General features: G+C 38.9%; 1 protein-coding gene across 1 annotated transcript in view; it reads right to left on the bottom strand.

Moving 5' to 3' along the window:
• Positions 1–593: 593 nt before the first annotated feature.
• Positions 594–25,906, bottom strand: part of LTBP1 (latent transforming growth factor beta binding protein 1) — a 197,372-nt gene continuing 172,059 nt past the window's right edge. The window contains exons 25-31 of the mRNA XM_026081275.1: positions 25,729–25,815; positions 22,455–22,583; positions 20,986–21,126; positions 18,436–18,606; positions 6,578–6,700; positions 2,895–3,044; positions 594–1,612 (exon numbers count right to left, since the gene is read on the bottom strand). Coding sequence (XP_025937060.1) covers positions 1,443–1,612; positions 2,895–3,044; positions 6,578–6,700; positions 18,436–18,606; positions 20,986–21,126; positions 22,455–22,583; positions 25,729–25,815 — 971 coding nt within the window. The 3' untranslated portion in view covers positions 594–1,442. The remainder of the gene's footprint in view (positions 1,613–2,894; positions 3,045–6,577; positions 6,701–18,435; positions 18,607–20,985; positions 21,127–22,454; positions 22,584–25,728; positions 25,816–25,906) is intronic.

Genomic DNA, 25,906 nt, shown 5'->3' with positions numbered 1-25,906 from the left:
TTTAGTTTTATCCTTTTCCTTTCAATATAGGGCAGGTCTAAAGGACATAGCAAAAATGTTTCATTTGGAAAATATCAAAAGGACACATTTCAGCATTTCCAAAGCAAACGATTTCATTCTGGAGAAGGTTAAGCAAAACAACTATCAGTCTCATAATTACTTTCTCTCTCTTCTACCACTGAAAAATGGCTAAGGCCATGGCGAGGTACAGTTCATCACAAAAAGAAAATTATCCCCCTTCTCTCTAGTAGTTCTGAAAACCAGGCCATCTACTGAAGAGCCCGATTTGCAGATTTAGTGGGAAACATGCCTAAACCAGGAAAGAACAAAAATTCCATGGAAGTCAGCTTCCAAGTCAAACAGTTTCTGTAGGTCTGTGTTTGAAATCTCCCCTCTGGAAGCCTAACTTCAGGCATCAACTAATTCAAGCCCTGGCCTTATTAAAACAGCATGAGAAGGAAAAACCAGCCAGACAAATCCCCATAACTATCGTAATGTAAATTAATTCTAGTACTATACACACCGTAGGGTTTGATTCTTGTAACATGAACACAAATAAAAGAAATAATAAGCCTACAATTAGTAAATAGCTTTTTTTCTAAAAAAAGGTGATTTTATTGAGTTTTAATATACAGCTTTAATATGTTAGGGTAATCCTACAAGATCTCTCTTGTGTTCAATTTACACATTACAATACAGACGTGAGCTCAAATCTTTTGTTTTAATGTACAAAAAGAATCCAATGTTGTTCACTAGCAGCTTTGAACTTGGGAAGAAAGGTTCTAAAGACTTTAAGTGCAGTAACAACCATACAGAATACAAAATGAACATAAGGACTTTTCGCCAAGGTATATAAACATTTGAAAACAAATGGTGCCTGCTCCACAGGGCAGACAACTAGCAAATTAAAAAAAGTCACTGACCAATGTTCCAGAGAAGGAGGAGCATTACCCTGTGTAACAATTCTTATAAAATGGCCTAAGAATATCTGTATCAAAGATTTTGTACTGATCAGAAAAAAAAGGTCTGAAGAGAAACAGTAGGCAAGGAACTAAACAATCAAAAAAATGACATAGTAATATAAAATATTTCCATCACTATTTAAATGCCAAATTAATCAAGCAATAGTAAAAACAAAAACCAAAATACCAAAGCTCTTCTGTTTAAAATAACAGCACTGTTTTTGCATAATGATTTTTTTTTTTTTATGAACACACTATATACTTGATTGTTTCTTTCATACAGAGAAATGTGTACATTTGGTCTGTCACTTCAGTGAAGCTGACATATAATCAGCCCATCATTTCTCACCTTTGACACATTTTAATGCTTTTTTTCCCCATGTTTGCTACTCCGGTGCCTTCTCTTCTCAGGTTAAATACTTTTCTTCCTTTTCTTTATACAGTGCAGAGTATATGGGCTTAGAATATGGAGATTTTCCTCTACTCCAGTTCACTGTCTAGTTCTGAGTTCAGTGGTGTGCAGTAGTTTGGCTTATCTGAAGGTACGTAGCCTGGGAGACACAAACACTTGTACGAACCTTCTGTGTTAATGCATTTGGCATTCTTGCAGAGAGACATCCTGTTGTTCAGTTCATTGCACTCATTCACATCTGCAAAAAAGGGCACATCAAAACACATGTACTTAAGTCTGGTGTGTGGGGGGAAAGCCAATTTATTTCCAGCATTGTCAAGAACAGAATATGCTGTATAAATAAGTGGAGAACTATATACTCAGTTCACATCAGGCAGAATTAGGCTGGGTCAAAAGCTGCAACACACAAATATTTAAATGATAAGACGAGGAAGTTATCATGGAAAATCAATAATGTATTAAATGGCCTTACACTGCTAGATTACCAAGTCCAAATTCAACCTAAGCCACCAAACAAAAACAATCTATTAATAACCGCTTACAGGATTTTATTTGATGACTGAGAATTAACTTATAAGAAAGTATCTACCAGTTCTTAGTATAATGCAGTTCTTAAATGTCTATGTTAAACAAAATCAAATACTTTAGGCATTTTTGGTGTCAACTAAATCATTGTGAACAGCAGACTACCTGCACTCAATATTGGGCAGCACTGGCCTGAAATACACACCTTTTCTAGCTAAGGAAGCCAGCTGGCTATAAAGTCCTAATGATTGCAAGGCATGCAGGTAGCCTCATCATGATACAGCGAGGAGGCCTCAGCTGTGGGTGATGAAGCATAATGCTAAGCAAGATCAGTATAGACACCTCAAACGGAAACACCCATGTACAGTCACTGCTGGGCTTCTACACTGAGGTATGTTAGTTGTTTTGCTTCATCTTCGCCCTGTCACCCCCCCTCCCTGTGTTTTGTTTTTAACTGAAGACTAGTCATTTGATGCCTTGGTTAGATGTTGCACAGATTTGCTACTTTGAGAGTGGGGGGGACAGTCTGGTCTGTAAACTGTTGAACTAAGTGAGAATTAGGGGCCAGATCCCACTGAATGGCTCTCTGAATATTTAGGTGACCCAGCTGCTCTAAAAATCTGCTCCTGAAATTACTCTTCCAGTCAGGATCCAGTCTCTTACCTCACTAAGTACTTAGAAAAACCTTTGTTCTGCATGTTACAGTGTTACCTTATTAACAGAATTTTAAGCTTCATTTCACATGTGTGCATCTTAGTTTCTAGGCCTTAATTGAAGACAACTGTAATGATTAAGATAAACTGAGAGACATCAACGTAGTTGTTTCTGTAACAATTGTGTGTACTAGCCTTTGCAGTAAATCAAGCAGAAATTTGGCATCTTCAATAGAATTGAGGTGATCATCTGCAACCCTTTTGTTTTAGCCCCTCTGACTGAGTGACTGAGTAACCTGACAGACTAAAAGAAGAATATGAAGTGATACACTGTATCCTCACCAACACAAGTCATTTTTGCCATGTCCAGGTGATAACCATCAAAACAGTCACAGGTATAGCCTTCTTGGACTCTCACACATCGGCCGTTTTCACATCCGTTCAGAATACCACATTCCTCTGCTTGTAACTCCTCAAAGCTGTTCAGAAAACCTGGGTGGAGAAAGAATTACAAACAAGTAAGTTACAGAGCAGTTGAGTCTGTAAACCCAAACGTATAGACAGGCTCTGAAATTCTCTTAGAGGTTTACTTGGATGCGGCTTGACTTTGTAGAAAATAGGTCAGCTTTAGCAGATCCGCACCATCTGGAGTTTTAAATGCACAACAAAAGTGCTGTGATATGTTTCGAGATGAGAACTGAATAACTTTCTGAACTCTAGGTTTCTGTTCAAAATCAGTGATTGTATTTTGTAAATGAAAGTATATTGACAGTACAGGTTTTAAATGATAAATTAGTGTTTTCTAAATAGCATGTTTTAATTGAGTATTATATCAAACTTTATGTAAGCAAAGCAAAAGTGGTAATACAGTTTGGGAGAAAAGTTCCTAAATCAGTCTTCTTGAAAAGAAAGGTTGTGTGTGGGSGTTAGAGTTGCATTCTAATTTATCTACAAGAAATACATATAAAAAAAATCAATTTCAGCTGCCTTAAGGAAAGTAAGAAGAAATTAGAGATGGCTTTCCTATTGTGGTTTTGGTTAGTAACTTCTTGGCTGGTGGTTCAGCGATTCGTGCCAGTACAAATACCTATAAACTACTAATTGCTGCTTGTCATAATTCTAGATGTTGAGTAGTCAAAGCTAAAGGACTGTCTTTGTTTTCACTAGTTTGTACAATGCCTCTTGTGATGGGGCTCTGCTCCCCGATTTAGGGCTTTTAGACAATTATGTATGTATTTATAAAGAAGGGTACATATTTTAAAAATTATTTGACGTTTTTACATGCTCAGAGATGCTTAGTAGGACTGAATTGCTCCTCTTAGTCCTGCACAAGTTTTTCAAATAGTTTTCCATTCTTCAAGCAGCGATCTAAAAGAACTGCAGATGGCAGTCCATCACATCAAAAAGACTTTTGAGAAAAAAGTCTTTAGCATTTGAGAGTCCTTGGTTTACCAGCATAATGAATATATAGTATAGAAAATAAATAAGTCTTCTGGAGATGGAGTGGAATAAAGTAGGATGGGTAATGCATCTCTCCCTCTGCCCCATAACATACAATTAATACAGCAGCTCCACAAACAAATCGGTATACCTAAAATCGGTTAGACAGATATAYCACAAACTGTTTACCTATTTATATTTGTTGCAATACTAGTGGTATGTAGATTTGCTCAGCTACATAGGAAAATGAATTTCTCACTGACCTTTTGCTTGTTCTCCTGTCTTTTTGTTTTTATTCCATCCTGTCCTGGCTCTTGAGTCCCTCTTTTCTTTTCTCTTGCTTTGCCTTTCCCATTCTGCACTTTTTGTATTAGCCTTCATTTACCTTCTGTATTGTCATCATATCCACTCTCCCTCTCTTTGGCTACATACATTGCACCTAGCCTGGATTTTCTCTAGCATGGTAAGAAACTTCACAGGGATCATGTCCATCAGTGATGCACTGAATAAATTTTGGAGACACTGAACAGAAAATGAGACATAAGAAGCACTTGCTGACATATGCCACATCTCAAGAACATATAAAATACATAGATTATATACAAATGTACATTAAGTGGGAAACATTAAATTTTTTCCTGTGAACCTAGCAAATCATATTGCAGTGTGGCTGTGTTGAGGATATTGAGCAATTGTCATGATATCTAGTTACAGTGTAATAAGAAACCYGATCAATTTTCATTATATTTTCAGTTCACTAACAGAGCTTGCATAGGGCTTATGTGGGTCCTCTTTGTTGGGCCCCCCAAATATAAAAATATATTTTTGGGGGGTGGGGCACACACGCACACACACACACATACACACACACACAAATGAAAGGCATCACTTATTTTATGCTGAGAGCATATTTAGTATGTTGTAATTTTAACCAGATAAAGCCAAAATATTCATCACTCACAGCAAGTTCTACTTCAGAATAGCTGGATGGGGCCTAGGTTGTAGTCCGAATTTGCATGTTTGGCTTTGTAAAAATTGATGGCACACAGTTGGCAAGTATTGCATTGAAGTGCACGGCCCCACCATGGGCCGGCAGGTATTGTCCTTCTCCTCTGGGATCACACAGACTGTAGCAGGGCTGTGACCATGAAGTCTTGTTTGCTGCCCTAGACACCGGACAGAATTTTCAGATATGTCAGAGAACTGTGCCTGTGATGCGGGCACATATGACTGTGTGTTTTAGGGTTTCTTACGCATTTGCTTGCCACTGTATGTGATTCATTGATTGAATGGGAGCAGAAGAGGTGAGCTCTTAGGCTTCTGTTTCTAAAACAGAGGCCTCAACTGTGGATTCAGAACTGTTCACAGTTTTATCTTATTTATTCACTATTGATTATAACTTGCAGAAGTGCTTCCTTCCTACTCAGTATTTTATCTATCACATCAGCTACCTAGTCATCTTTCTGGGTTTTTCATTTTGTTTTGGTAGTTTCCATCTATATGACATTTTAATTAGATATCAACACTCAGTACTGTTTAATTAAAATCATTTGGATGTAAAGAAAAAAAACATTTCACAATTCTGTGTAGAGCTTAGAAGGTCATTCCGATGCTCAATAGGAATGAACTCATTAACCTCATCTGTATAGTACATTTTTGTATAAAGTGCAACGTGCCAAAGAAATATACATCACCCTTCTAATAATGTGCTGTAATCCTCTTGCCCTGTTTTGATCTGTCACCTTTAGTTTAAAAGTTACTCATTGTACAGGAGAAGCACTTTGGGAAAAAGTGTAGTGGTAATTTATAGGCCAGATGTATAAAGCAATGGAAATTATCAGTTCCTTCTGATACCTCCACCTTTTTTTCCTCTAAAACTGTGAAGAAATATGTTGGAGCTGTACAGGCTGACTGATTCTGAGGAAGATGATGAGATTGGTAAGTATTCTTCTCCCCCAGGTCTTAATAGTGAGCTGGGCCAAACCCATAAAGAACCCAGATATTCTTGGAGTGCAATTGAGATGCTGGTTATATACAATCCCTCACGCCCTACTTGGTAGGTCATTCAAGCCTCAAGGCTATATGCATGCCTACTCTCTGATCACACTGTGCTGTGAGCAAGAACAACTTACATGCTCTCCATTTCTCCCATATAAATTTTCTTGGAAAATCGTGGAAAGCTGGCCCAAAGGGATATTTTTTTCTCTTTTTTTCTTTTAAACTAAATGCACTCCAAAGAAATTTGTCCCATGCTCTAAAGCAAAATTAATCTGTGAGAAGGGAAACTGGCAATCCTTTTGACCTTTAGCTGTAAATCTGTTGGTAAATATAAATTTAGTACACTTGGCACAAACTATTTCACTATATTAAAAATTAATATTGTGCTCTGAGCCCAACTGGACTCTTAGACAATGCTGGCTCTCAAACCTGAACACCTGACTGAAAGCTAGTATCATAGGAATAACTAATACATAAATAGGCCACATTACTCAGAAGCAAACATAAGAATGAAGCCAGCTACAGGAAGATAATCCAAGTTACAACCTCCCTTTCAAGTATTTTACATAACAGTGAAACTTGCTTACGGTCTTCAACAAAGTATGGATTACTTTCTGGAGTGTAGTGCTCCTCAAAGTCAACCAAAGCATCTTGTCCATATGGCCGTCGAGATCCTGGAACAGGAATGTTGCACAGCTGGGCATAATCCTCTGAGGGGAGAAAGAAAATAGGATATAAAACTAATCACACTTGTAACACAGGCCACATTGCATTAGTCCCAGTGAATTGTGGCTCATATTAGCTGGAAATAAACTTATCTTCCTAGAAACAATATAAATCTTCAATTTCCACAAAGCATTCTCTCTTCAAGAAGAATGTCATTAAAATGTAACAAGCCAAATAAAGACTATTAAGTCATAAAAGGGATAGCACCAGGGATAGATTTAAGTCAATAACTGTATGAAAAGTTATGGGTCAGGTTTTTCTGGCTTGCAGAGGGATGCTGTGTATCCCTCTGCCAATGCAATCTTGCCCCGGGGCCAGCTGTGGTTGCACTCCTCATTCTGTGATAACAAGGCTAGCCCCAACCATCACAGCTGTGAGCAGCAGCCACCCTAAAGTTAGAAAAGCAAAGCAGGTGGGGCTATATTTCAGGCACACTACACAGTGGCCATGCAACCTGCAGAGATCACAGAAAAAAAATGCTTCCAAAATACCACTCTCATCTGCCCTTGATGCAAACCATATCATCAAACTGCAGGCTTATGTACTAGTGCTGTTCAGAGTCTCCTTGGCTGCAAATTTGAAGGGGCAAGGGAAAATGCCCGGGAGAAACAGTTACATTCTGATTTTCTGGCCCTCTCCAATAGCTGGGCCACTTAAGTTCTAGCAGACCAAAGCAACTCTTTCTTAGGTGTTGGGGCCCATGCTTGAAATGATGTTCAGAGTTGGATTTTCAATTTGATTTACTGTGCTACCTCTGTTTCCATTACCGTATACTAAAAAATATACGAGACAATTTCTTTGGAAATAGAAACACTGTTAAAATATAGCAGTCCAGGTGCTCCTTTACTATTGCTGCAGACTATTTAGCATCTGTTTCTATGAAGATTGCCTGGTGTTCTGAGAACCAGGCAGAATAAGGATGGGAAGGAAAACTACCAAAAGGGGGGGGGGGGAAGCCCTAAGCAGATACAAAATCCAAGAATTGCAGATGGTTACGGAGCCAGAAACCTCATGCTGTGTAGAACTGCCCAGACAGTAAACAGTTGGATAAATACAGACATTTTCTAGACAGTCCAGAGCACAGCCCTACTGCTGCCAGCATTGTCATATTGTTTCCACAGGTAATATCTGTCACCTCCACCTGGAATTGTTTCATTGCATCCTGAAAACATGTTCGAAAAATCTTTGAATTCTGTGGTCAACAACTTGTCTCTTTTAAGCAAAGCAGAACACTGTACGGTAACAGCAAAGCTTGTCTATGCATAAGGCAGTCCTGTCACAGGTACCAGCCTGAGCCTACAGCACGAACTCCCAAAGAACTTATTGCAAAATTTACCACCTTCTGCTTCAAGTGCAAGGTGATTTCCTCTGATATGCCTTCTCCAGAGTACATTTATACATGGTAACATGTATATTCAAACAACCTGCTCCTCTCCAGATGAAAAAGTGCTCTGTCCAAGACAGACATCCAGTGGCACGTGAAACAAAGCCAGCATGAGAAAATAAAAAACCTGTTAGTTTTTACTAATATAACAAATGTTAGTTATGCCCCTTAATGTGCAGCCTCCCACTCAGATAGTGAGTGTAGTTTTAAGAGCTGTCATAGGATGAGAAACACCCTACTCTTTCTTCCCCCCATTGAACCCCAAATAACATCCAAGTATGGGGACAGCCAGCTTATCTCAGATTGACGCTTTCATTGTTTTGTGTTGAACTACTTGTGGCGTCCAAGAGTTTTGATATGTAGAGATTGTTCAGATGGTAAAAGAACAGAGAAAAGATGTGCAGAAGTGTAAAAGAACTTTCTCACTGACGCACACAAATGCTCTTGGCAAAGGGAATCTACTATCTACTGCAAAATACTAATTCATCTGGCTTGTGTGAAAGAAACCGCCACACAAAAAACAATCAGTGAATGGAAAGAGGACAAGGCAAGAAGGTCTGAGAGACCACTACTTCTTCTGCATGAATGTGAACTGATGGAAAGGATTGGACAGAAGCTTGACACTGGCTTTTCTGGTTACTCAGTGCTGATTTTGCTCTTAATGAAATCAATAGTAGAAATGATATTTCTTTTGACGAAAGCAGTGAGAACATCTGAAAATCCATAGAGGTGGAGATATGTACATGAGAGTTGGATAATTTGAAGACTTGCAAGACTATTTTATATTGCACATTTGCCAATGCAAAGTTGTTCATTAGCTATAGAAGGATACAGAAATGTTGACAATAGGAACTTGTTTCCTGCCACACTGGTCCTTTGCCAGTCAAGTTTTGAAAATCTGAATTTTCAGCTCTAATTGTAAGTAAATCAGTGCCTACAAAATGATGAAGAGCTGTTTGAGGGCATACTGTAAACTCGGTGTTTGTTAAAAGAGTTATAACTATATCAAGGTCTTCTACGTAGCTACACATACACCTGTAAGTAGTCTGTTAAGCACTTGGAGTCTATTATGCTCAATTAATYGTTTGTTAATAGATGCTGATCCATTAACAATTTATACACTATTTATACATATTACTTTATTACAAAAGTTGAGAATGCATTTTAATATCCTTAAGTCACTTTAGAATTTATACACCTATACTTTCTCTATATAATTTATATACTTGTTTTGATACGTACGGTGATGATTTTGGAATTATCTATAAATACTCTGAGTACTGTATGGTCTGTTTAGCTGTCCACATAGTGTAAACTTTATCTCTTGTCTTTTGTAGTGTGCTGATTCAGCTGCTAGGTGCCCAGGAGAGAAACCCAGCGAGACCAGCAGCACCCCACATAAGAAATCACCTGTGGAAATTCAAGGCCAGTAACAGTGGTAAGTTCTTTCTGCTGCCTTGTTGAGCTTGCCTATTTTTTTCATGGATGAAAAGGGTGGAGAGAGGGGAGACACCAAAAGCTGAAGGGCATTAGGAGGGCCACATTCTGCAAATATAAAAAGAATGGGGTTTTGAGATAAGGTAAAACAGACTCAGATGCCTGAGGAAAATAAACTCACCAGGGTCCCCCTCTGGATGACAGAACAAGTTCTGGCAAGACAGATGCGTATGTACGATTTCTGTTGTTTTAAACTTTTCCCCTTGCTATGCTATGTTCCTACAGTTCAGATTAAAAATAGTATGCTTTAGGTCACTGTGCTCTACACTGGTCACAATTTTCCAGGGGAAGGAACTACATGAACAAAGTGCTGTAAAAAAGCATGACTGGTACACAGAAAGCTGCAGCAAGTATACGAATGGGAGGACAGCATGATACTGTCCTAGGGAGATGACAGTAGGAGACTTAAGATCAGGATGGTGGTAAGGTGGTAAGGGAGAGAGAGAGAAAGGGAAGAATTGTAACTATTCCTGAATGACAAAAACATTTTAGCTGTCACAAAACTTATTGCTGTCTTTCAAGATAATCTTTCATCCAAAGTAAAAAAACACATGCGTTTTCTGTAATTAACAGTCAAAGTTAAAATCTTTTCTTACATGGATTCATCTTCTCTGCTAGCTCACCTTCTGGCTGTGATCAGGGATCATATAACTGTGGTTCAAGAGAAAAAGACTGCACTTTTTAATGTGATTTAGTGCGCATTACTCCATGTGCTTCAAAGTTTTTTGATAACTTGCAAAAGAAGCACCAAGACAGCTTGTGATATAACTTAGGATAGCTATTATGAAAGGAAGTTGATGTATGCTTCCGAGAATGTTAAGGACGCATTTTCTAAGTCAGATATGTAGASTGTGCATATAAAGCAAGTGTTTTTAGGGGAATACAGGTAGATGCACACATGTAGTGGCACAAATGCCATAATTGGTGGTGAAAGCTAGGCTGACAAAGATGACAAAACATAAATTGGATGGACTGACTGGCTATTAGGTGCTTGCTAGCACAAGTACAGCTGCGCAAATGTGCATTTAATTTGCATATACATTTATTGTAACTGTGTAAGCATGTGTGGGCTTTATTTGCAGCTGGATGCCTAAAATCCTAACTAAATTCTCTAGTCTGTTAAAAAAACACTGTTCCATATTTCATGCATTTAAGACAAAATATTATATAAAAAGAAGCTTTTCCTGACATAACTATGAAACAACAGCACCACAGCCAATCCCCCCTCTTGCCCATAAAGCAAGCTTTATTTCTGTTCCAGCTATTCAGAACTGTCACCATCACACACAAAAAAAGGAGCCAAGACTATCAACACCACGGCAATTCCTTCATAGAATTGGAAAATGCAGCACTTTCACCATGGAAGAAATCACTGGAGACAAGCACAAAGCCAAGAAAACATTTATTACATAAAATATATGTCCCTTCCCTATCAGAGGTTCAGAACATCAGTCTGAATTGCTTAAGTTTATGCTCTCTCAGGAGGTTGCATCATCTGTGAACCAAGGCTGAAAATATTTCTTCTCTACATTTAGATTGTGCTAATTGACAATTTAGATTATTTCATTGACTTCCTCCATAAACAGGTGCTGAGGTTTGAGGACAGCACTTACATATATACCACCACTCTTGGTGCTCAAGAATGAGGGAAGGGCACCAGTCTTAACAAAGGATTTTTTCATGAATTAAGAGGGATATTCATGTCTTTACATGGAGAAACTCTAAATGAAGTGGCTGGGGAAAAGATCACAGTGGATGTAAAACTCTTGTTAAAATCAAAGCAACTACTAATCTGGTCATTACAAAACCTTTTGGTAGTTGTCTTTGGTCTCAGCTGAGGCTCCTCAAATTTCCTAAAACAATCTTTTCTCCTACTACTTGTGGCAGATTGTTAAAGTTGTAGTAAAAGTAAGGTTTGTCTGCCACAGCTTCATAAATGGCTTTCCAACTCCTTGCTGACTCACATGTACGCTTGGGATGTGAGGTTTTAAAATTTTATCATTCCAGGATGCTCTTCCAAAGCTTTTTCCTTAAGAGCACAACAGGGAATGAAGGAATCTAGTTTCCCTTTATTTGGGCTTTTAAAAGTCATCTCTACTCTAAGAAAGACAGAACTTTTCCTTTTCTTCTTCTCAAAATACTTCCTAAACTCTGATTTGTTTTTTTCCAGGTTCAAACTGAACAGTCATATATATTCATTCCCTTTTTTATTCATTGTCATGAGCAGGTAATTATGTCTGCATGCCCAGCTGCTATATAACAGCATAATAATTATTATGGACTTTCCCTTAACTAAGCAAATATCTTAATAATACAAATGTTTTGCAAAATACAGACCAACAAGCTGAGGAAGAAGAGAGACATGTATCCTGGGAAGGATGCTTTTTCAGCATATTTTTCCCTTTTTATACCAGGAGAGACTTACCTGGAATGCAGCTGATGTTAGGAGAGATGTGACTTGGATAACCAGGATAAAAAGCACATTTTTGGAGTTTTATATCAAAAGAGTGAAACAAGCAATGGGATTACCAGCCAGAAACTAAATGGCAGCCACTGCCCTCTGAGGAGTGCTGATGTTAACATGTAGCCTGCATGAATTTATGCTTAGCCACTGAACAGCTGTATTTTGATAATGAGAGGTATCCAGTGTGTTCTTAATACATAGCTTCACATTGATCACCTTACAGTAGCTTGTTTCAGAAGAGATGAGACACTGGTAGTGGTCATGAGCTCTTTATGGAAAAGGAATTGGGAGGTGAGGTGGTTTTATGTTAGCTGGCTATGGTTAAGAAGCTTAAGTGCTTTTTTAACATTGGTAGCAGTTGTTATTGAACATTTGGAGAACCAACACCATTAACATTAATAACTGACTAACCCACAGAGCCTATATATAAAGGACACTCTCCATCCACATCAGTAATGTTTTTTCCAGCTTCTCCAGGTTAAGGTATAGCCAGATAGATAGCTTTTATACAAGTTCCAGATTCTTTACAGCACATGGTAAGGCACTGAGCAGCAGTGTACACCTCTTTGTGAAACTTCCCAACAGGCTCAAATATATACACCGAGCAATAGGAGTGTGGTACTTCAACTGAGAACCTGTTCTCAATAACATATCTATGTTTTCACAGAAGGAAAAGAGCAAAGCCCTTCCAAAGTAATCCTCTGTTTCCCTGCTAGACTTCAGAAAAAGCACTGAAAATCTTGATCAGCAGAAATGAAAGCAGCCAAAATATCTGCACAACTGATCATGAGACATGACCTCATGGGTATGGGTATTGAGACACAATCACTGTTACTTTCTGTGCCCAAAAAATAACCCTTTTGGTACAGAGTCCTTACCAGAAAGGAAGCAGGCACAATGCCATCCTAAATGGAAAGATGAACAATGGTCTGCAAAAATGAATCCAGTGCCCCTCTGCTGATCTTTACCATCTCAAAGAGTACAGATGGAAACTCATCCTTTACACACATCAGCTTTCCTCAGAAAGGACACCATGTTCTCATAATATGGAAACTCAGTCCAGAACTAAAGCATAATGTTTACAAAGGATACAGAAAGTTCCCTGTAGCAAAATGCAATCCAGAAAATCTGTTCTGCCTGAAAGGGTAAAATTCATCAACTATCTGTAGGCGTCTCCAAGGGTTTTCACCTGAGTTAGTTATCCTATGTCCCTTTTTAGTCCATGGAAAGACATAGCCACTTCTAGGACACCATTCATATCATGTTAAAGTAGATGTCTAGAATATGTTAGAGGAATCTAACCCTCAGGGTGCTTATTTTTCTTTCCTGATGGAAGGAGGAACTGGTAGGACCAACACAGATATGGGTATCTATTGGAAAACCATGAGAAATTGGCCTTATGTAACACCCCAGATGATGGCCCAGGGTACCCACTACCCACAGCTGTTCCCCTAAGTCTGGGCTTTGCAAATGCCAAGGTGGAGATAAAGAGAAGATTCAGGCACAGCTGGAGTCTTCAGTAGTTCTTCATGTGACTCCTGGTCACACAAAACATCTCCTGTAATATCTGTTGATGGAAGTTCTACTATTGTCCTTCCTGCAGATCATGTAAACATAAATAGTTCCCCCAAAACAAGCACCCACAAACTACTGTAACTTAAAACTTGAAGTAAAAGAATAAAAACATGCATAAGGTTACACAAACAAGGCCACGCTGGTGTCCTTTACAGTTGCCTAAGAATGTGCTCATGACATTATCTCAGTAGTCCATCAGCAAGTTCATAGTTATATATGTAGTAATGTACTCCCATCTTCAGTAAATAGTTATTAAAATGCCCACTAAAACTGTAGAGCCTAGTCCTACCTTCACCCCCCTTTTCACATCAAAACTTCTCCTGGCAGCCACCTACAAAAAGAGAGGGAGAAGGCATCCCCCTGGCATATCTTTAGTTCGAGGGCACATAATTCCACCTTCCTTGCATCCTCAGGTGTCTACTGAAGCAAAGATGGTACTGCACTGCAATAACAAACTCCAAGGCAGGTTTCTGAAAAACATTTCACAAATGCAGAAATAGACAGTCTTCCTATATGACCACTGCACACCATTTTCTATCTCTTACTCATATCTCATCCCTTCAGATTTACTGCTCTGTGTAGCAATACCCCTGGAGCTTCTGGAGGCTCAACAGCTTTTTACTTAAGGTGTTACATGTTCAGGTTAACATGAAATATATATGGCCTTACAGGTCTAATTTTAGATTCCAGATTTTTTCAGTCTTGTCCAATTGCTCTGTTTTCTGGCATGGATGCTTTGACTCGGCTGCTGAACCCTTTGGAGCCTGTCCTGCTGCCAGTTACTAGAGTATTGATTCCATATGCAGACAGTTGGGTCTCCTGATAGTAACAATTAATTGACCAAGAAAGCAAAACTTCTGAAGGCAGGTTGGCTGACAGGCTTATTTATAGGGTGGGTGCAATGGATAAAGGATGTTTTTGCTTTTGTTAACTAAAACAAAACTATCCAGTTTTCCTCAATCTCTCAATTATTACAGATTGCAAATGACACTTTGGAGTGCAAACAACACAGAAGCTTTTAAAAGATAACTTAATACTGAAAGTTCTTTGGGCTGATAGAGCCTAACACTGCAAAAATCCCAGAAAGAATGCATTTCTGTAGTTAACATTTTGATATTGGATGTAATTCATGAAAGCCTTTATCTGGAATATAGTGCTATATGTAAGATCATAACAACAGAACCAGTGCAATTGAAATCAATCTGTCCATGATTCCTTCTTCTAATGACAAGGAGGCCTACCCTGCAAAATGGTGTTTTTAGAGGTAAGACGTACTCAGTACATCATGTACATCTCTACAGTTGATGTCTGCACTAAGTGTTTTGATCAGGATTTTGAACTAATATTTTGAGTTTATTCCTTGATGTCACTAAAAGATTTATCAGCCTTACTGATATTAAGATGTTACTGTTAGTTGCAATACTTTAATAAGTGCTACTTATTTTTGTCTCAGACTCTGATTGTTTAGTGTCATTTTCAGTGAAATTTGCTTGATCAAGCACAGAAAAGTAGGAGAACTACCATTAATAGCTTTCAGAAATGGCAGCAACTACATAAAATTCATTTTGACATGGATGAACAGCTGGATTCTTTTTTTTTAACATGGATCAACACATATATATAAGCTACCTATCTTTCCACTGATTTTATGCTGGATGCTATTCAAATAGGAGATTTAAATCTTGTAATGAAAAATGGAAGTACTCTTTCAAGAAAAGGTGGGACACAAAAGACAGAAATTATTTTTATTAAAACATGAATTTGTTTTAGAAAGGATTTGAAAACAAATCACTCATAATTGCAGCTGTCTGTTTCCTTCTAAAGGCAACATCTAGATCTTCAAATACAAGGGGAGTATAAATAAGGTGAAAGGCAACCACAGATCAGTGAACGGTCCCTTCTATAATCCAACCCATTTCATCGAGAAGGTCTTCTAGTGATGATGCTTTTCGCATCCCCAGGTCCTCTTTAACATGTGTTACAAATCTTCAGTACACCCCTAACTTGGGAAATAAGCAAACACCTTCAGTAGTAAATCTGGCCAACACAATACACAAGTATTTGAAAATGGAGACATTCCAGGTTCCCCAGCCAGGACTTGAACCTGTGACCTGGTGGCCCAGAGGTGTGAAAGCACTCTCTTGAGCCAATGATATCATTTTAAGTGCTACAAACTGAAGACATGTCAAATCAATCATTTATTCAGTTCAGTCAGCTTTAAATTTTTCTTGGTAAATGTTCCTGAAAGCGGAGAAAGGTTTCCTGGTTTTTGTGTGTGCATGTGCACATGTGTGCATGTACACACAAGCATATACAACCTACATGAAGAAATGTAAGCTTGTATAAGTTTATTCTGACATACTGGGGATACTATAAGCTTTTATTCTTTTTAACTCTCTATGTTCCACTCCATAATCATGCTTTAAATTATCTGGGATTAAAGTATGCCTCATAGCTTCATTTAAAGCAGATCTACCTGTTCCTTCAATGCATATTAAACCTCACATAAAAATGAGCTTAAATCTGGAGGTGGAAAGATTTTATGATCCAACATAATGCCCTTCAGCTGTGTTAGAGAATCTTCCAAGTGCATTTAGCATCATGTTATCCTTCAGGAATTTTAATGTCATTTGTTTCTTGAACTGCTCAAGTTTCTTCATAGAGCTAGTTGGGATTTGCATCCTGCTGTTGCCATGGGATTGCTCCTCCAGAATCCTGTAGCTCTAATGATCGGAAACCATCTAATTTCAAGCCTAAAATTGTTCAGACTGAACTTGTTCCCATTTGTTCTTACACCAGCACTATTGTTTAATTTAAATGCTTGTTCTCCCTCCTTGGAGTCCTCCACAATGTTGCTACAGTGGGCAGTCTTACCATTTGCAGCTTTTGTTCTGCATCTAGGTTTAGCACTTTTCATCTTACCTTGTAAGGCATTTTTTCCATTCCCTGACTGGCCTGGTAGTTCTTCCCTGTTACTTTTCAGATTTATCTTGCATTAAATGTAACTAGCTAGAAATCTTCAGAACCAAGTCTAGTACCCGCCTAACTCTCCCTACTGGAAACACCTTGCTGTATTTCTCTCGAGCGCATGCTTGCATGACATGGGTGGCTCACTGTCACCATGTAATGAACTAATTCACTCCTTTATTCTGCTCTATCATTCCATCCAAGGAGCTGCAGTTCATAGCAGCAATTCTTGCTATTTTTTACTATTTCATTCCATTTCAATTATTATTCTAGCTAGTGAAGTAATTCCATGCCTGAAAACGTCCTCCTATAAGATTTGCTCTGAAAAAGACGTTTCAGAGATTTCCACATCTTATAAATCAAGCTGTTGCCATGCTCTGTTTTTTCTTCCTCATTCTGTTTCTGGGGGAGGCATCAACCAACAGTTACTGCAGCCAACATCATCAAAATCAGGGCTTTTTCAGTTGCTGCCCTTCCAAAGCAAACTCAAACAAGCAAAGATGTATATGAGCAGGTTCAAGGATCTTGCAAGCAAATTATAAAAACATAAAACCCAAGCAGACACAAACACAGCTACATTAATACTTTGCTGAGCATCACTAGGTAGTTTTAACTCCAAGATTCTTGCTACAGGCAAAACATGTCCTGCTTTAACTATAACAATATGGTTAAGAGTAACGCGAGCCCAAGTAAGGATCCAGTTATCAGAATAAAATGCTTTACTGATATAGCACGTTATTCCTACGTGGAAAGCCATACTGCTAAAAGGCACTTTTACAGTAATAAAACTACATCCAAACTTGGCCTTGAAATAATGTAAGTATGTGGGGGAAGAAGTTACACTGTTTACACATGAGTTATTATGGCACCAGACTGCATATACCAGGGCTGTTAAAGATAGTGACATACCATCTCAGGCACAGCATGACATAAACCTGTGCCTCTTCCACTGGTTTCTTCTCCACTCTCCAAGTCCCAGAGTGTCAGTGGCAACATTTCTCTCCGTTTAGCTTTTGTAGTTGCCACGAGAAAGAATTTCTACTTAAATATCTTCTTGGAACAATGTCTATTTCTAAACACTAAAACAAAATATATTCTTTTAAAAATACGTCTGTTAGCTTGTGCTCCAAAATACTCTTTAACATCAAGTTATATTCCTTGGAAACATGCATTTCCTCAGTCCATACTGATACTCCGTTTTCCTCATCTGCCTTCTCTATCTTAAATGGCTCATCTGTATATTTCATCATGTCTGAGCACAGAACCACAGAGTAACAACTCATTCTCTGGTAGCTCTAATGATTCTACAGCACATCTTTAGCAGCGGATCATTATCAAGCAAACACGCCTATTTGCAGCTAGCCTGACAGAGCATTACACTGAAAATACATTTGTATATATAAAACTGGCAACAAAAATCTGGAATGTTTACATAGCCTATTGAGTATTATGTGTGTACACACACAATGTATGTGAACTATGTCTGCATTTCCAGAGATGGTTTTAGTTTCTCAGTCATGCTAATGAACTCTGCTACCCTTAAAATACCCTCCTACTTCCACCAAAGTCCTAAATTCTGGTTTTCAGTTGCCAGTCACTAACAGTTCCACCTGAAGTTGACAATTCCAGTAGGTGCCAAAAAATAAAAGCGGATACATTTTCAAAATCTGGACTGTAATGATTTCCCCTTAATGAGAACAATTTCCATTAGTTCTTGAAGGATTAGTTTGTTTTGTTCTTTCTTACATTATTAGCCCAGTATAACTGCAAGGGATTAAACTGATTAAGTATTTCAAAGTTCATTCCAAGAACTCAAATGCACATTTCCTTACCTGACTCTTTCATAGGACACAGTGCGCACTGCATGCCCCAGGCTTCGCCATATAAGCAACAGCACTCAGTATACGTAGTCTGCTTTCCAACCAGAGGTCGACTACAAACAAAATCATCACTCAGATGCTGCCAGCAAAGATCCTGGTAGAYCTCAGTTTCTTCCGTTTGTTCTGATAGAGAAGACAGTATTACATCATCATCGCAGCAGTGTTATTTAAAAAAAATAGTAGCATAATGCAGAATTATCTAAACTCAAGTTAGAAAGTAGTCTAACTTTACTTCTCATGAAATAAACCTAGACAGACTTGGTAAATACACATTTAAGCTTAGAAATCGTGGCCATTTTTTAATGCCTGAGGTGGCTCACATCTTGGGGCCTCAGCTTTGCAAAAATCTTGAAAGGTTCTGGTTTTCCAGTGGCACTATTAGGTCTATTTAAAAGCACCTTGGGTTGGGCACCCAAGAATTAAAACTTTTTACATCACTAGCCACTGCTGAATGCTTAACAGTGATTCAGCTCTGCTCTCACTGAAGTCAACAGAACTCCCACAAAAAATAGTGTTAGGACAGAGGTGGATATTTGGGGAGCTCTGTCCATGGAATGAGCCTTTAAAAGTTATTCTTTTGGTTTTCTTATACTGCTGGCAATGACATCAGAAAGAACATTTACTGCTAGGGCAGAGCTGAACAAAAATTTTATATGGACTTAATGGGAGACTGGACAAGTACTTGGAAGAAATATCCATTAACTGAACAGACAAACTACATCAGGCTCAGGAAATCCCCTGAGCTGAAAATAGCTAGAGGCTTGGAGGGCGAGGGAAAGTATTGTTTATCTACTGTCCTCATCCCTAATCATCCACTTACAGTTATTGCTAGAGACAGAATACTGCTGTGAACCACTGTCACATTCTTATGAACATTAAGAAAAACAGGTGTTTTTGTCAAAGCTGGAATATTTCAGGGGCGTACTAGTTCTGATAAAGTTCTCAGTAGGAATCTTTCCCAGTTCTAGAAATCTCTGATCACTGCTGATCAGAGAGAGAGGAACTGAAAACTTAATCTTTTACTTGGAAGGTGAACACCTCAACACAATTGTTTTGAAAAAACATCTGAAAAGTTTTGAATTTGTTCCAACGTAGAATGAAAAATAAGTGTTGTCACAAACCAAGATGCTGTTTTGTCTGTCCAAATCTATTAACTGCATTTTTACATGATGCAGCAGCATGATGAAATGGTGCATGGGTGAGTATAGGATTGAAACCTAGCTCGAGTAAAAAAGTGTGTTCTGAAAGTGCAAAGTTTATCAGAGTTTAGATACATCTTCTACTAAGAACTTGCCAGAACACACAGAGGGGCAGAAGAGGTTCTCTGCAACCAACTCTGAATTCTGCTGGCAGCAGAGTGATCCTGCCAGCCTGCCACCTCCTCTGCCGCTTTAGGGAGAACTGTGCCAGTAGAGAGAAAAGGATCGAGCACTTTGTGCTGGGTGAGATGATTGCTGTGTTAGCCTCAGTGATGCATGACAGAATACCCTTTTGGGCCCTGGCATTCTCTTCACATCCTAGGTGAAACCAAAGGACAGTCCTGCTGCTGTTTTGTTTAACTAAAGTTTGAACAATGAAACTACTGTGGTTCTTTCAGAGTTTCAGGCAAGAGGATGACCACATTGCTTCTCAGAAATATCACTCGCATAATATGGAGTAAAGCAAGCATTCAGTCTGTATTCTCATTTTCTTTCACAGAAGCATCTTAGAAAAATTCATAGTGAGTTGCAGGGACCAGAGGTCTTGGCTATCACATGCCATTATTAATCAAACACACACACTAACATTTCTTTCAAAGTTTTGTGTAGTATAGACAAAGCTGTGCAACTGCAGAGCTACAACTCTGAATAGTGCTCTGGATTTCTGAGATGTTTCTAAGAGTCTCAGAATATCTAACATTTTTTTCTGAAATCAACAACTACTGAAATTAAAAGAACAGGTAAGACTCCTACTTAAACACAGTGATGCTGCAGCCCACAGCTTGAAAATGCGAGCTCAGTGTACCCTCAGTATTAATCAATTAGAAGCACAGATATAATTTTTGCTATTTTCTCCTATATCCTGTTGTTCCTGTTCTTCTTCCTCCCTTTGGTAGAAGCACTCATTCACTCTGGACTGAATCTCCAGATTTAACCCACAGCCAAACCCCAACCTTAGTGAGACATTGAGCAGGCAGCGCCTCTTTACCTACAAGGTTGAAAGAGATGAAGAGCTGGTGAATCAGCATGCTGAAAACTCCCAACCCAAGCCTCATCTCATTAAATACTTAGAGCAGTCTCCTGTCTACACTGGCAGGGCAGAACCCTGCGGAGTCCTGCATCACGATGCCTTCTGGATCAACAGATGATGATGGCCCAAGCATTGCCCTCCAAAACCCTCTCAGTAAACGAAGTGCAGACCCATCCATGAACAACCCAGTCTAAGCTTACTGGGGTTTGTAGCCTTGTCAGCAGCACCTTGCAGAAGTATACTCAGCCTGGTAATATATATAATGGATCGTACCACTTGAATCTGCTGGTCTGATGCATCGCTTTTCTGTTGCGTCCAGAACCATCGGGTGTGTACAGAAACAGTTGTACGATCCTTCTGTGTTAATGCACTGGCCATCAATACAGCTGTTTGGGTCCTGACATTCATCTGTATCTTTAAAATGGAAGGAAATGTATCAAGGAGAGCCAGCACAAAGCAGTCACACTGTGTTAATCTGTGTTTATATATTCCTATATTAGAAGCAAATTTCCCTGCATGTCTTCTGTTAATTACCACAAATACCAATTGCTGGCAGCAAAATCCTGCCCATGGAGAAGGACAGACAGATCAGCAGGATGCTGACCTCTAATCCTCAAGTACTAGGGAGCACTGTGAATGTTTGCTAGCGTTCACAGCAAAGGGTAGTAGCACCAAGTGTGCCCTACATCCAGCACAGCTGCAGCAGGTTCCCAAGTTGCTGCCCCTTTAGGACAGCGCAAGCAGGCAGCAGAGGTGGGCATGCTTCCTAAAGCTCCTCATGAGCTTGCCAGAAGAAGGGAACAGCTTATCTGGCCACGGTAGTTCTATTCCTTAGTTTGGCTTGGAGAGGAAAAGCAGAAATTTAGCCCAAAGGGAAAAGCAGGCCATTTTACTTAAAATAAATTACATTAAATCAGCAAAGAAAATACCTTTGTAAAGAACAACCTTAGAAACCCAAGGTGAAAGGCTCTCCTCCTGTGGTTTCAAAAATTACTTCCTTTCATTATGTTATTCTGCAAATTCTACACAGTTTTCTGCTTATACAGCAAAAGCCAGGGTCACAGTTATGAATAATTTTCATTTGAATACCAGAACCAAAGGAGTACAAGGTTCTGCAGACTAAAAGGAGCATGCTTATCAATGACCTGAACTGTAATTCCACATTGCATATTAACTCCTTGTGAAAAATAACTGTCCTTGAAAAAAATAAAAATCATTGTTAATTTGATTTATTACACTAAAAACAGCACACTTACCAAATGCCAAATATAAGATGGGCTACAACATACAGCCTTTCACTGCTCACTCCATGTACAAAGGAGAGAGGACTAAATTGCATCTGGCAAAGTAAAGCAGCAATGTGYGCCTAAGGAGGGAGCTGCCTCCGATCGCTTTGTGCAGCCTGCTTAAAGGCTGGTAGCAGCTCTAGACTGCGCTCAGGGGAGCAGAAGGGGCTGCTCTGGAGATGCAAACTTTGGGAGCAATTTGCTGAAAAGAGAAGCAAATAAACCAAACCCTGCCCTACAAGCCATCGCCATGTCAGCCAGAGTTGCTGGCCAGCCAAGCAGAAGGGAAGGGAAATGACCCGGTGCCTCTTAAAAAGCTGCTACAAGAGTTTGGTGGCCCAGTGCTCCTCCCCTTACTGGGAATACCACAGTTCTGATGGGAATTCTGCCATRTAACGGCTTGTTTTGCCCATCTGCATACCATTATAGTGACAAGACCACTTTAAATAAACTTACCGAAGCACTGTAGCTTAACAGGGTCATAGTATGTGCCTTGTTTGCAGTAGCATTCGTAACCTGGCTGTGTGTTCAAACAGAAGCCATTTTTACAGATTTCTTGTCCAAAGAGTTGGCATTCATCAGCATCTGAAGAGGAAACATTAAAGGCTGTGTTATTGTAATTCTTACAGGAGCACGCAGGCCAGCAAGATGGAATAAACCCCGCACACTTCTCCATTCAGGCAAATGACATCTTAAACCAATGGCCCGGGAGCACGGATACCCACAGAAAAAACCCCTTGTGCGGAAGGGGCGATGGTGCGCTCGCAGCCAGACTGGTGGACCATGACTTTCCCTGCCCCTGGGCAGGGTAACCTTTGCGACACACAGGGTAAATAAACTGCCCCTCAGGACAGGGCAAAGCCTGTGCCGCTGCAAGAGTCTGCAGCTCTCCTTTCTTTCCTTTGATACCACACTGTTCTTAGCTCCAAGCAAAACAGACTAAGAGTATGGACTGTATTTTCCAATATAATTTGCTTTACACAATGGACTCCTGCCATGAGCTACCATCTAAGTACAAAACTAAGCAGTTATGCTTATGGYCTTTATGATTGCTCTCTTCTCTCCACACACTGTTTGCCGACTCTGCTCTGCATGGTGGAGAATCCTCCTATCCTCCATGCAGGAATCCTTCTGCATGGAAAACTTCAATGGAGACTTCCCACCATGAAGGAATAGTTGTCTGTTGCTAAATATAAGGCAGCAACCACTACAGCACCTAGTGACAGCTGACAAAGAGAATCTTTCCATTTTCAAATGAAAGTGGAGGTTTCACATAAAATATATGCCAGGTTATACATACCTGTATACAGCTGTATGCATTTTTTCCCAGCCTTGTATTTATGTATTTGCTACTGTTGGAATTCCCCTCGCTTCTTTTTTTCTATCCATTTTTTGCTTTCTAGACATACCTATAACAGTCTGCTAAAGCTAGGCTGGTATTAAAAATGGCAATACGAAAGTGCAATATAAAGTACRTAATTCTACTTTCAATAACAATTGTCTTAATCCACTGTCTTCTATAGATTTACTCTCCATTTACACTTGGGTAGTACACATTTTAGCCCTAAAATGTCACTTCTATCTGTCCAGCAGTTTTAAAGGTGAATTATTCAAATGCTTACTTTTCCAGAAGAGCTGAAAAAACTATAAAGCTGTTTATTTTTACAGTCATTCTTCCAGCCACTGAGTGGCTTTAAACATTAAATATTTTAAGTTTGATTGTTTAGGAGCAAGAGGACTGCAAAGCTTAATAAGAAATATCATGTAGCTGCATGTCTGTACCTCTTTTTCCTATGGAAGGATATGTGTCCTGAGGAAAAAGTGGGAGAGCTTGAGAGTATTAGAGTCAAGGAAGGCTAGCTGTGTACATTCACTTCTGACAGATAATTCAAAAAACAAAAAAGGGATGGTGGTGGTGGGGGTGGTGCCTCCTGCAAGCAGAAGCTTGTGGACAAAAACAACAGAAAAATATAATGAGTTAATGTAACAAAGAAGGACCATATTACTAAAAGTATTTGCCCAGTTATGTGTCTGTCTTTTGTGCCATTTCTAAGGATACAGAATAAATTTACTCAAAACAAAATGTCTTACTATAGCAAGGATTTGTGGAAGATACTTCCAGATATGAGCTATTTCCACACTTCAGTATTTATAACAATTAGAAATGTTACCAACTCTGAGGTAGCACAATAGAATCGAAGAATATATTGTCTGAGATGCATTTGGACATATTCTACATACAGCATATTCCCAAAAGAATATGCAAAAGTCTTAGATGTGTAAAGATAAATAACACACTTAAACAATCCCTGAATAAAAATACTCTCTACTGCGCAGAAGTCACAATTCTATACAATCTACACACAGAGATTAGGTGCTTTAAGGACAGCTCAGTGACATTGTTCTGATTTGTCTGGAGGTAAACTGTCAGTGTAACCAACACTGAGATGGTCCCTGCTACCACCATTCTCAGGTCTGGAGTCACCCTACGACACTTTGTTCTTGACTCCCTCTACAGTTTTGGGGCCGAGAGACACCTCCAGAGGGCTCAGGTAACCCATTCAAGTGCCTAAATTCATTTGAATGAACCTGAGTATGCGTGCCTTATAATTTTCAGTATCTTTTCCATGTCCCTGTGAGGTAAGGAGACAGTGTTATCCTCATTGTATAAAAAGCAAGGCAAGATACAGAGAAGACTTGCTGAGGACAACACAAAAAGATGTCAGCAGGGCACAGAACTGAGCTTGACCACGGCTTACTCACTTACTGGTTAGGAAAACTGATCTAGCAGTGTCCTAGCTAATGAGGAAGGATAGTCCAAGAAAGTACATGTAATAATCATTAGGAAAAAACCAAGAATCTGTAAATCCCATTTTCTCATTTTCTCATAATTAGGTTTCACAGATTAGCTGGAATCAACTTTGACAAATCCTTATCTATGAACCGGGTGAAAATATGGCTCTATTAAACTATTTTAAAAATAGTAAATTTTATGTGATATGAACACACAGTAATTTCTACATTATTAAATACTTGGTTTGTAAAACAGCAGGTCCAATAGGAACAAATACATAAAATTTGTATATTTTAAAATATTGGAGCTACTATGTGAACCAAAGATACTGYGTTGACTTCATTTTAGCTAATACAAATACAGTGTATTTATGCCATATGCTGCAGAAAATTAATTTCTTGAAATGGAATTTCACTGATCTCACTCTTCCTTCTTAGTGATGCCAACTCTCTCCCTCCCACACCCACAAACACTTTCTGTCGTTCACTTGCCTTCCTCTACAGTCTTTTGTTCAGTAATTATTTCATTAAGTTTTATAACGACAATATCATTGCTGAATTTCTCTTCAGTTTTTATTTTCCTTCTCACTTATAGGTCTAATGCTTAACAGAACATTTTCTCCCTCTCCAACTTCCAAAACAAATCTACAAATTTAAGATGCTTTGTGTTTCATATGTAGACTTATATGTGAGGTTTGTGGTTTCAACACTCTTACAATATATAGCACTTGATCCAAATTAAAATGGAATATTATAGATACGGTATAATTGACATTCTAGCAAACAAACATGATTTTCAGTAAAGTTTCATGTCACAGTGCTGTTTTGTCACCTAGTGAAATTTGAAAGAATATGTTTACATTGCTGGCTCACGTTTCTAGCCAATCATCTACTAGAACTTCTGAAATAATTAAACTTAATACAAGTCAGTGCTGACCTTTGTAATTCTGAGCGAGAAGCCCGTAAGATGATTCTTCAGAGAGGATGAAACCTTTCCCTTCAGGACACAAATCGATAAATTCAGCTAGGAATGAAAGAGAAAACAAAAATTAAGTTGCTAAGAATAAGTTATTCACATAATACGTGTTTCAGTATACTTTAAAAAATTGGAGGCA

Source organism: Apteryx rowi, unplaced genomic scaffold, assembly GCF_003343035.1.
Source record: "Apteryx rowi isolate R43461 unplaced genomic scaffold, aptRow1 scaffold_54, whole genome shotgun sequence".
Taxonomy (NCBI): domain Eukaryota; kingdom Metazoa; phylum Chordata; class Aves; order Apterygiformes; family Apterygidae; genus Apteryx; species Apteryx rowi.
This window is presented reverse-complemented; position numbering and strand designations above follow the sequence as displayed.